The 11,264-nt window shown below is 41.8% G+C and overlaps 1 protein-coding gene across 1 annotated transcript in view; it reads left to right on the top strand.

Annotated features, from left to right (window-relative positions):
* Nucleotides 1-2,623: 2,623 nt before the first annotated feature.
* The window catches only part of EMB2369 (tRNA synthetase class I (I, L, M and V) family protein), a 124,789-nt gene continuing 116,148 nt past the window's right edge, over nucleotides 2,624-11,264 (top strand). Inside the window, exons 1-3 of the mRNA XM_086795966.1 lie at nucleotides 2,624-3,148; nucleotides 10,352-10,496; nucleotides 10,700-10,756. Coding sequence (XP_086652092.1) covers nucleotides 2,661-3,148; nucleotides 10,352-10,496; nucleotides 10,700-10,756 — 690 coding nt within the window. The 5' untranslated portion in view covers nucleotides 2,624-2,660. The remainder of the gene's footprint in view (nucleotides 3,149-10,351; nucleotides 10,497-10,699; nucleotides 10,757-11,264) is intronic.

Below are 11,264 nucleotides of genomic sequence, written 5' to 3'. Positions count from 1 at the left end.
AATCACTCTTTTATAATTAAAAAAAATAACCAATATGCATCTTTCTATGCATAGAATTTAAATTTTAATGCAAATAACACTTTTATAATAAAAGTATTTCTACTATGTGTTTTCTATGCCTAGAATGAAAATAACACTTTTAGAAAATACAAATGGTGGGGATTACTCTTTTTGAATAATAAAAGATAAAACTCATTTCACAAGATTTAAGAAAATTTTGCCATAACCTCCTTTGTATGGCTGACCATTTTTCAAATTTTTCTATCCTCAAGTTACTTAAAAATTATCCCAAATGGTTTAAAGCATTCTAAACTAATCAAATTCCAAGTTTAAAAGAGAAACAATATGAAAAGTTTAATTCTAACAATTTGATTACTTATCTAGGATAAAGAAAGGCTGAATTTAAGAATGAAGAGAGGGGGAAAGCCATTCCAACAAGGCATAACATCATTTTTTCATTTTAAAGAAAACAAAAATTAGAAAACCATTAAAAGGAATAAAGATAAAGTAAGATTTCTAGCTTACTTGAATTTCTGTGAGCTTTCCTTTGGCTTGATGGTTTGAGGGATCTACTCTTGTTTGCAACAAGAGTGGCCACCAATTCTTTTGAAGAGGGAAAGGTCAAAAACTAATGAATTATCAATAAATTCACTATTTTTGGCTCTGGGGTGGAGTAGAGTAACAGTGCATAAAAAACTATTAAGCTTCTACAAAAGGGGAGGCTTCTATTTATAGGAGAAAGTGAGCTTCTAACCAAGCAAAGTGATTCTAGAAATTTTCAGATTAGTTTGGTCAATTTTTGTCCATTTTTGGGTCAGTTTAGCTTAATTTTTAGAACTAGACTTGAATTAGGAGAGAGGAGAGATGAAATATCTCAATATTTGAGAATTTAAAACTCCACCACACATGTGAAATAGGCGCCTCCTTCATGAGGGGGAATCCCCACTCTGAGGTGTCAAAAATTTATTTTTTTAGTATTTCCTTTGGTCCTTACCACTCTTCATCTTATGTGAGTATTTACTTATTTTTGGGGAGATTTTCTTTATTTCTTCAATTTATATCCTCCGTACATTTGGATGAATCTGATTGGCCCCTTAGAACCTTAATTTAAAATTTTCAAAAAATCTGGACCCTTAGGATAAGGCCTTTTGAACAGATTATAATTTATTTCTAATGCACCTTTTGAAAATCTTATAGTGCATAAAACACTATTAAGCTTCTACAAAGGGGGAGGCTTCTATTTATAGGAAAAAGTGAGCTTCTAACCAAGCAAAGTGATTCTAGAATTTTCCAGATCAGTTTGGTCAATTTTGACCATTTTTGGGTCAGTTTAGCTTACTTTTTGGAACTAGACTTGAATTAGGAGAGAGGAGAGATGAAATATCTCAATATTTGAGAATTTAAAACTCTACCACACATGTGAAATAGGCGCCTCTTTCATGCCACTTTGAGGTGTCAAAAATTCATTTTTTTAGTATTTCCTTTGGTCCTTAGTCCAATCTTCATCTTATGTGAGTATTTACTCATTTTTGGGAGGATTTTCTTTATTTCTTCAATTTATCTCCTCCATACATTTGGATGAATCTGATTGGCCCCTCAGAACCTTAATTTAAAATTTTCAAAAAATCTGGACCCTTAAGTATAAGGCCTTTTGAACAGATTATAATTTATTTCTAATGCACCTTCTGAAAATCTTTTTGAACTTCTGTTTCAGGGGAATTTATTTTAATAAGAAGAGATATTTTTCCATCCAAAAATATCTAAAATCTGAATAATCTCTCTCTAGAATATTTTCTCTCTCTAAGTCAAAATAGGTAGAAACAAGATCTTTTATTATTCTGAAGAGGGAATTGATTACAAGGGAAGATACTGGACATCTTGAGGAGCTGGGGAGAAATCTTACACATGTAAAATGTGTAGATTACTCTCTGATTATGCTTTTATATGGCTGGGTTTGTACTTGTGACTCACTTTCAACGAGCTTTTGTATCACCTCCTTTTGAAACCCCTACTAGTTAGACTTGTTTTTCCACTTTTTTTATCTTAAATAAGTTTTTCTCACTTTTGAGGGCTTCTTTCCTTCTCATATAGTGAAGTAATAGAACATTGGTTTTCACAAAAAAAAGTGTGTGTGTGTGTGTTTGTGTGTGAGAGAGAGAGAGCTCTATAGAGAGAGAGAGAGAGAGAGAGAGAGAGAGAGAGAGAGAGAGAGAGAGAGAGATCTTTATTAAGGAGAGAACTGGGGAGAGTAAGAAAAGCTAGAAGGGAAAACTTCTATTTAGCCTCCCATGCTAGGCCTTGGTATTAGTGAAAGTTTTTTGTTAGGTGAATCTTTCTCCCTTGACCCTCCTTGCCGTTGAGCATATGCAAACTTTAAAAAAGCTTTAATTTAATTGCAAGTCCATGTCTTTCCACCTTGCTTTCTTTCAACCTCCCTTTTGACACGAGGGTTAAAATACTCTTTTCAGTTTATATATAATACTTATTATTGATTCCAATCAATATATATATATATATTAAATAGTGAGACCGTAAATTTGATCTCCACCATCCATCCTTTAATCTGGATTGTGCAATGTTATATTAATAGTTTTATTCAAAGTATAGAAAAAAATATGAAGAATATTTGTGAACATATATTGGAGCTTATCAGCGTTTCCATGCTGAAGAACGAGCTGCATTGCTTGTGTCGACGGCGGGGAGCAGCTATGGCCACCATCCCAGCCAGGCATCTGGAAGCGGTGCGTTGGGGCCATTCTTCCCCACACGTGCAGTGCTTCTACGCTCTCAGACATGGCCAGTTACACTGGCTCTACCGGAAAGCAAGCTCTGGTGGTATTGTTGTCGGCCAGCCACTTGTGCAGAAGAAGACGAAGAAGACCGACAGGCGAGATCGATTTGGTGGTGGTGCAGAGGGAGGGAGTAGGCAGATGTGCGGTTTCCCACGTGCGGCCGTGGCCAGCCCGGGCGTCCAGTTGGAACAGGATAGCGCCCTGCCGTCGGGGCAGCCTCTGCGCGCCTACCCTTTCAACGAGATCGAGCAGAAGTGGCAGCATTTCTGGGACTCAAACCAGACATTTCGTACCCCTGACACCATCGACACCTCCAAGCCCAAGTTCTACGTCCTTGACATGTTCCCTTATCCCAGGTGCCCTCCCTCCTGCCCTTTTCTCTTCCGCGTAAACAGGCGTATAGTGTTTTCAGCTTGCCAATGCTACAAACAAACCATGGATAGAATCACTATGCTAAGAAAATACGTTTATCTGGTGCCGATGCCATAAACATGCCGTAGATTGAATCATAATGCTAGAAACAAAACCAATTTCTGCCAAAAACAGGCATTGGGTACAAAATCAACACCTGGTGTGTGCCATTGTTTGAAATAGGAAATGGATAAGAATTTTGTCTGGCATATATTTGATTCAGAACGTAGAGGTGGAGGCTCCTCATCAACAGCTCTCTTCGGGGTTTGCTTCTGCTGTGGATATCTTTACTGTGTTTGTAGCAGTATGTCGAAGACTTGAAAATGAACTTTGAGAAAGCGTCCAGAACACAGTCGAAAGCTGTTTGTCGTTGGTTGGATCTCAAGGAGGGTGTTTGAGAAACCCATACAGTTGGGTCACATAGCCCAATCGGGCACCCAACCCTGAATGTGCCGGCTACCTATACTTCAGCCCTGTGTGTCCATCATGGCCTGCACATCCACCCCTTTCGATTTTTTTTCCCCCTTACAATGTCAAACGATAGAAGAATAGAAACAATTAGTGTTTCCTCGAATCATCACCTCTTTGTGCTGCTATGACGGTGCCCTACTGCTGCTGCTCCCTGCTCTGTACTTGCCCTCAGTCACCCAACCTTTTGGAACCTGCATGTTCTTGATTACTTGCAACTATTCCTCGGTTGGATCCCCTTCTTTGGTAATTATGTTTGCGATGCAGTTGCTGTGCATGTTCTCCAGCAATATGTGGAGCCTCTCTCTTTTCGAAACCTGTCCCTTTGTTGCTTTACAGGTATGTGAGTCCTCCGGCAATACTATAGCTTTCTATGGTCCCAAAATAAATGGAATTACAGCATGAACGTCTGTTTCCACTGCTTAATGAAACCTTTGGACGTGAGTTTTCATGGAACGAGTGTATGACGTATCCTACTTACATTCTCAATACCGTCACTACAACATGTGGATTTACAAGGTCCAGATCTGCACCATTACTACTGCTTCCTACAACGACATCTTCATTTGAGAATTATTGCACTTACCGAATGCTGAATTCTTCTCCAGAAGATTGGCTATTAACTGAAAGTTGCTCCAAAATGGTTTACAGTGGGCTCATCGACATCGAGATATACACCTCAGGACCTCCACATTTTCACCATCAGTCCAAAGTGCTCACACTTTGGTAGTACTGCCAATGTCTAGTGGACACCCTCCTTGCGAAGTTGTAGTCAATGTAACTCCGAATGGGTGGGAGGGTTTTCACAAAACACTTGACTATTAATGTAGTTAAGCACTTTAATTGGCCACAGCCTTAAATGTATGCCACTTAATTCCACAAAACTGTAAAGAGAGATGTGCACATGTAACACCTGTTAGCATATTCATCCCCATATTCTACCCATGTATGGTGTCCCCTTTTGATCCCTTTTATGGCCCTTGGTTGTGGGCTGGCCACCCCTATTTTTCCCTATTTTCCTGGTATTTTTTCCAAGGTCGGGTGTCTTTTCTCCAGTTGGCCAGCTTCTATTTGTCCAGTCGGCCAGTAGCTTTGCTCCACTCGGCCAGCCCTCATGACCTATATATATGTGGGCTTGCCTTCCGCACTTTTCATAGTCTAGTCTTCCTTTGTATCCCTCACTTATGAGACCTTTTATGTCTCTTGCTTGGGATTGTTTCAGTGCAATATATTCAGCATAGTTGCTTCATATTTCTCTCTCTTGCACTCTCTCTCTTCTTACTCTAGTGCTTGTATGCTTCCGCTCTGTGCACTCTTTCATGGTATCATCACTCTAGGTTCAACGTTACTCTGCTGCCGCAGCTTCTCCTTAGTTTTCAACACCTTCATCTCTGCGTTTTCTTCTCAGCTCTGCTTCTGGTCAGCTGGCCTCTTCCCGGCGCTTCTCCACTGCAGCTTCAGGTCATCCATCACCGGTTTTGACCCTTGAGACCCCCTGCACACCTCTGCTTTGTTTCAAAGCAGCAACACTTGTTGTGTTGCGTTTTTTTCTCTACAGGTGTTTCTTGCAGTTGATGGTGTTCTGATTTGAGGATTGGTGGCATCCGGTACCTGTGGTGGACACTTCTTCTTTTGAGATTGTGTGTTTTTTCTTGAGGAGAGCTCAAGCTATAGTCCTAGTTGATGCCTTTCCCTCTTGCACCCTCTTACAACTTATTTCTAGGCCCTGTGTGGCTGCCTTTTCTCTCTATATCAAATCAGCATTTCTTGCTTCCCTCTTATGGTGGCTTCAAGGTTGTAGGTGCAGTTGACATAAGCTTCTGTGTTTTTTTGTTACACGAGGATTTTTCCGGGTGCTATCCAACCTCTTAGGGCTGTGTCTTGGTGGGAGGAAGGGACCTACATTAGCGTTTTCTGATTTGGACAGTTTTGATCTTATGAGGTTTGGTCCTATTGGTTGGATCAACAATGACAGCTTCAGTTTTGGCTCCCATAGCACTTTCTTGTTATTTCCTGGATGAGGCAGACAAGTTGGATGGTGGTAACTTTTAGTCATGGAAGTTGCAGGTTACTTCTATTCTTAGGGAGAATGGTTTGATGGAGTTTCTCTCGTACAAGAATCGGTGCTTACCGGATCTTGCCTTGGCGGAGGATGTGTGTCGATGGAGGAAGACTGACGGACAGATCTATGGCTTTCTCCTCCTGAATTGTCAGGATTCGGTTCTTCGACACTTCATCTGTGCTCCTGATGATGCTTCTACTTTCTATGTGTGGAAGTTGCTCTGTGACCTGTATGGTGATGCCAGTGAGCGGCAGATGATTTCTCTTTTTGGGTGCTATGCAGCTAGTGATCTTGTAGATACTTCTTTTGGAGATGTTCTTGCAGCGAAGAATAGTGGGCTAGTTTTACTCACAGCATTTTAGGAGTTTGTTTCTCCTGTTGCCTTGCCTTCAGTTTTTGTGCATACTTCTCCTTGCCAGGATGATATCTTTGGTAATGTTTTTGAGGAAGATAGTGGGCTATCTTTGCTCACAGCTTCTGAGGGGATTTGTCTCCTATTGCTTCGCCTTCGACTCTTTCTTCGACAACCAGTGACTAGGATGTGTTGCTAACTTGCTAGTCCCTTTGCCTTCTATGGAGTTGCTTGCTTCTATGCTGTGTGATGATATTGAGGAGGCTACTACTACTTTAGTTACCACTACTGTGAATGTTCCTATTTCCCTTACTCTGTGTGAGGATTTTGGATTGTGGTCAGGTGTGTCCGTGACTATGCTTGGGGCATAGTGGTACTCCTAGGGTGCTATTGTACATTATTGGGTTACTCTTGTTACGGAGTTGGAGCAGATAGACGCTATTTCTTTTGAGGGTTTTTCTTGGAGCAGCAAGCTTCTAGGGATTTCTTGGATTGTGGCATTGTGTTTACATTTGGGTTTGGCACCGATATTTGGAGCAGCATGACGCTGCCTACATGGTTGTTCTCTTCCAGAGGAGCAGTGTACCTGGCAGCTTGTTTTGTTGCTTTTGTAGTTGAGTTACTGAGGAGATTGCTTGTGGAGATTTCTTGGTACCTGTTGTTGCTGCATTCTTTTGTTTTTGACAGAGGACGTCTTCTTCGGCTTCTTGGAGTTTGTTTAGCATCTAGTGCTGAGAGGGGGTGTTAGCATATTCATCCCCAGATTCTGTCCATGTATGGTGTCTGATCCCTTTTATGGCCCTTGGTTGTGGGCTAGGCACCCCTATTTTTCCCTGTTTTCCTGGTATTTTTCCTAGGTCGGGTGTCTTTTATCTAGTCGGCCAGGTCCTATTTGTCTAGTCGGCCAGCCCTCATGACCTATATATATGTGGGATTGCCTTCCTTTTTTTTCATAGTCTAGTCTTCCTCTGTATCCCTCACTTAGGAGACCTTTTATGTCTCTTGCTTGGGACTGTTTCAGTGCAGTATATTCAGCATAGTTGCTTCATATTTCTCTCTCTCTCTCTTGCACTCTCTCTCAGCACACTCTAGTGCTTGTATGCTTCCGTTCTGTGCACTCTTTCAACACCACATAGAGGCCGGAATGGGCCGACCCCTACCTTGTGGAGTATTTCATTCCCAAAAAGAAAAATATAATGTAAAAGCTTTGGGGGAGAAGACCATCCAGATTTATCCACCTACAACCCATATACACTGGCTGTCATCAAAAAGCCCCATGAAAATGCCAAGAATATGTATATTCCGTGTGGATACCCGGCTACATAGCTTATCTAGTAGCCCACATAGCTGCCCATAAACCCATATCGCTGAATCATAAGTCCATAAAGTTGTCCATGAATCCATATGCTTGTTCCTCAAGAGACATGGAGGAAGAATTTAGCAAATTGGTAGTCCCCGGACGTCGAGCCGGTGAAGACGAGCGAGAAATGTCAAGAGAATTTGTTGGAGAGGGACTTTGTGAAGGAGACCGTCGGTGAAATGAACGCGGCATCGCTCCTACCGATTGCGCGCATGTGTAGAATGATGGCCGTAAAGTTTTGCCACTTCGTCCTCGAAATCGTCCAACACTTGCTCCGAAGCATGGGTCCTTGTAGATTCCAGATCCGGAATACTAGGTGCTCTAGGTGGTGACTTCACCTTGTCGAGATGAGCAGATATAGCGATTTTATCCGTGCGTGATGAGGTAAGGGTTTGATGGGGCAGGGAGGTAAGGGTTAACCCCAAATAACCCATGTCTAGTGAAGAGAATATTCACTCTTCCCAAATTGAATGGAGATGGGCGCCAGAAAAGAGAATAAATTTGCAAGCTTCCTAGGCTCTGATACCAACTGTAGAACACTTGCGCCTATGTGCTATGGTTTTCTAGAGATGGAAAGAAGAGTGCGGCCGAATCATACATACAACACACACAAGGGTCCTAAACTATTTCTTTGTACTATGTACAAGAAATAAAACAACTCAAATTCAAGTACAAGATGTGGTTGAGAATGAAGACGTCAAGTCCCAGCCCTGTGACCTATTGTTCACTCCTGGCTAGCACTTCACCTATAGAGAAACTCTTTGTGAAGTACAACGCTGAGGAAAGGAGATGAATATGACAATTTAGTGACGGAGGTATATATATATATATATGTATGTATGTATATGCACGAATGCTCCTAGTCAGCCAATAGTTGCTATTGTCAGCCAGCTATACTCGATTGCTGTGTCATCAGTGTCATGTCATCACCGCCACATCATCAATGCCATGTCATTGTCGCCATGTCATCACTGCCACGTGGCAATGCCACACACACACACACACACACACACACACACACACACACACACACATATATATATTCACCAATGCTCCTAGTTGGCCAGTAGTTGTTGTTGGCAACTAGTAGTTGTTGTTGGTCAGTTGCACTGCCACATCATCAGTGCCATGTCATTGTCGCCATGCCATCATTGCCACGTGGTAGTTCCACAAGTCCGTTGTATTGTTCGATTGCTCGTTGGTTGCTATTTGACATCTGGCTTTGTCTTGCATACTCGTAGATGTGTCACACATATACAAGGGTAAGCACTTCTCCAAAATGCGTACTTTTTGCTAAACACAACAAACAACAATGGAAAAGTACTTATCTCTTGTTTGTCAAGTTTGTCATGAGTCCGGAACACGTTTCGATGGGCTTTGATAGAATAACTCAAATACCAATAACTAGGTCTAGGCACAAAAGCGAAATCTATAGGCCAAACATTCTTTTTACTCATGTTGCTTATGATGCATGTCTGCTTTCACAAGTGGATAGGCTCACAATGTTTAACTACACTAATAGTCAGTGTTTATACACCCCATATGATCGTCTTTACACAAGAGTGTGAAAGAACCAAAGCTTTGATACCAATGTAATTTGAGTTGGCCAATTAAACCTTAAACCTTAAGCCTATGCCACTTAATTGCACAAAATTGTAAAAGAGAGCTGGGCACATCTAAGACCACATAGAGGCCAGAATGGCACCCCCCCTCCTTCTTGGAGTATTTTTTTACCTAAGGAGAAAAATATCATGTACAAGCTTTGGGGGAGCACGAGCTATACATCTACTCATCTTCACCACCTTTGCCATCAGAATCTCCCTCTCTGATCTTATCAGACTTTGCTTCCAGAGGGGGATACATTCCTTCTGCCAGAGTGTCAGTATGGAACCTTGGTATTCTTCTTCTCTCATCTTCTTTCATGGTCCTCTTTTTGGCGTGAGAGGGGGTGTGTGAAAATGGCATTTTTCCAGACCTAAAAAGGGGTTTTTATTTGATTTATTTGGTTATTTTTGGGTTTTTATGTCTTGTGCTGTTGGCTGACAGGCCCTTTATTGGGCCGACCAGCAGCCCACCTCATATATATAGATTCGCTTCATCATTTAGCAGTTGCACATCGGTGATCACATCTGCTGCTGCTGCTGCCACTACTACATCAGATCATCATATTCTCCGTTCCAACACCAATTTTTCTCTTGTAGCATATCTTGGGACAGCAGCCCTCTCTGCTATGAAAGAGTGCACAGGGCGGAAGCAAAAGGGCACTAAAGTGTTATTATCGTGGTGGTAGACATGAGAACGTCATGTCTGCTTCTCTTTAACCCTAAACGCATTCATTTTTTCTTCAAATGTAATTTGAGCACTTTCATTGCACCGTTTATGTAGTTTGCTTCTGCTAGAATACAAGACTAAGGATAGGTTCTTGCCGTGGTTGCTAAGCCAATGAAGGTTGCCAATGCAAACCCTAAATTGCTCTCTAACACTCATTACTCACTAGTTGGCCATCTTTCCTCCTTTCAACAGGGCTCACAGGGCCTTTGATCTCGTAGCACTCTTAGCCCTAGCCTTGCATGTACATAAACATGGATTCCGTGGAATAGTGATGCACTTGACACCATTTGATCCTCTGAATATGTGGCCTAACTTTTGTGCTGTTAGCATGCCTGCCCATGTACGAGGAACTGTGATTGTATCCCTTTACATACAAGTGTTGATGGTAATGTTTGGCTTGATCATTTTACTTGATGTTCTTGACCTCCATGTTATCCAACTGCTTGTTGCGGTTTAGATCCCGGTGTGGGACTTCCTAATGTATGACTTGTGAAGATGTTGGATGTGCCAAAACACATGCCAGCAATTTATGTGGATTGTGATTTATTCTGGCTCTGAACAGTAAGGTTTGACAGTGGGGCAGGTCTCCATGTTGGGCATCCTGAAGGATACACAGCTACTGATATAGTTGCACGTTACAAGCGCATGCGGGGATTTAATGTTCTTCATCCAATGGGTTGGGATGCATTTGGATTACCTGCTGAGCAATATGCTATTGAGGTAAAAGCTTGTATCTTGTATTTTCCATCTAGGTCAGGCCTGAGCCATTTTGGTTTGGCTTTACCTGCTGTCTGTCCCTTGATATCCTATGCATCTTGCCTATAATCTCCTCAATGCTTTGAGTATATTTTGTAGCAATATTCATCATGAAAAAGCGACTGGAGATAAAATAATTCTGTTCTGGTGAATGTTGCATTTGCCAGACAGGAACACATCCGAGGGTGACAACCAAAAATAATATCAACAGGTTCCGCAAGCAGGTATGTTGAGCCCAAAGCTTGAAATGCATGTTATGCCTAAGTTTAAATTCTTGGATGCTGAATCTCTCTCTCAATTTTAGATTTAGACAAGACAGTGTCGATATCAGATTCAACAGAGGGGCACTACAAGCCTAAAAAAGGAGTTAAAAAGTGAGGGAGGGTACTGAAATTACATGCCATCACTTTCCACTATGGGAGTGGCTAGATTCGAACCTATACCTCCCTTTTGGGAGGCAAGGGCACCACCGCTGATATAAACCCTAGGAGGCTACAGACCTTTTGTGAGAAGTGGGACCTCACAGTGAACCTTGGCAAGACCAAAGTCATTGTCGTTAATACCTCACCCAGAGGTGGCATCTAGACAACATCTCACATATGCCCGGGATCATGTAGAGATTGTTATCTCCTTTGTATACATGAGAGTTACCTTCACTGGCAGGGTCTTCACCATGTGCTCGATAGCCCAAGCTCGGCTGGCAAGGGGACATGTCGTGCTAACTCGTTTAGG

This window comes from Cibotium barometz, chromosome 63 (assembly GCF_041138505.1).
Source record: "Cibotium barometz isolate CiBa-2024 chromosome 63, ASM4113850v1, whole genome shotgun sequence".
Classification (NCBI taxonomy): Eukaryota; Viridiplantae; Streptophyta; class Polypodiopsida; order Cyatheales; family Cibotiaceae; genus Cibotium; species Cibotium barometz.
Note: the sequence above shows the minus strand (reverse complement) of the source record. Positions and strands in the feature narration are given on the sequence as shown.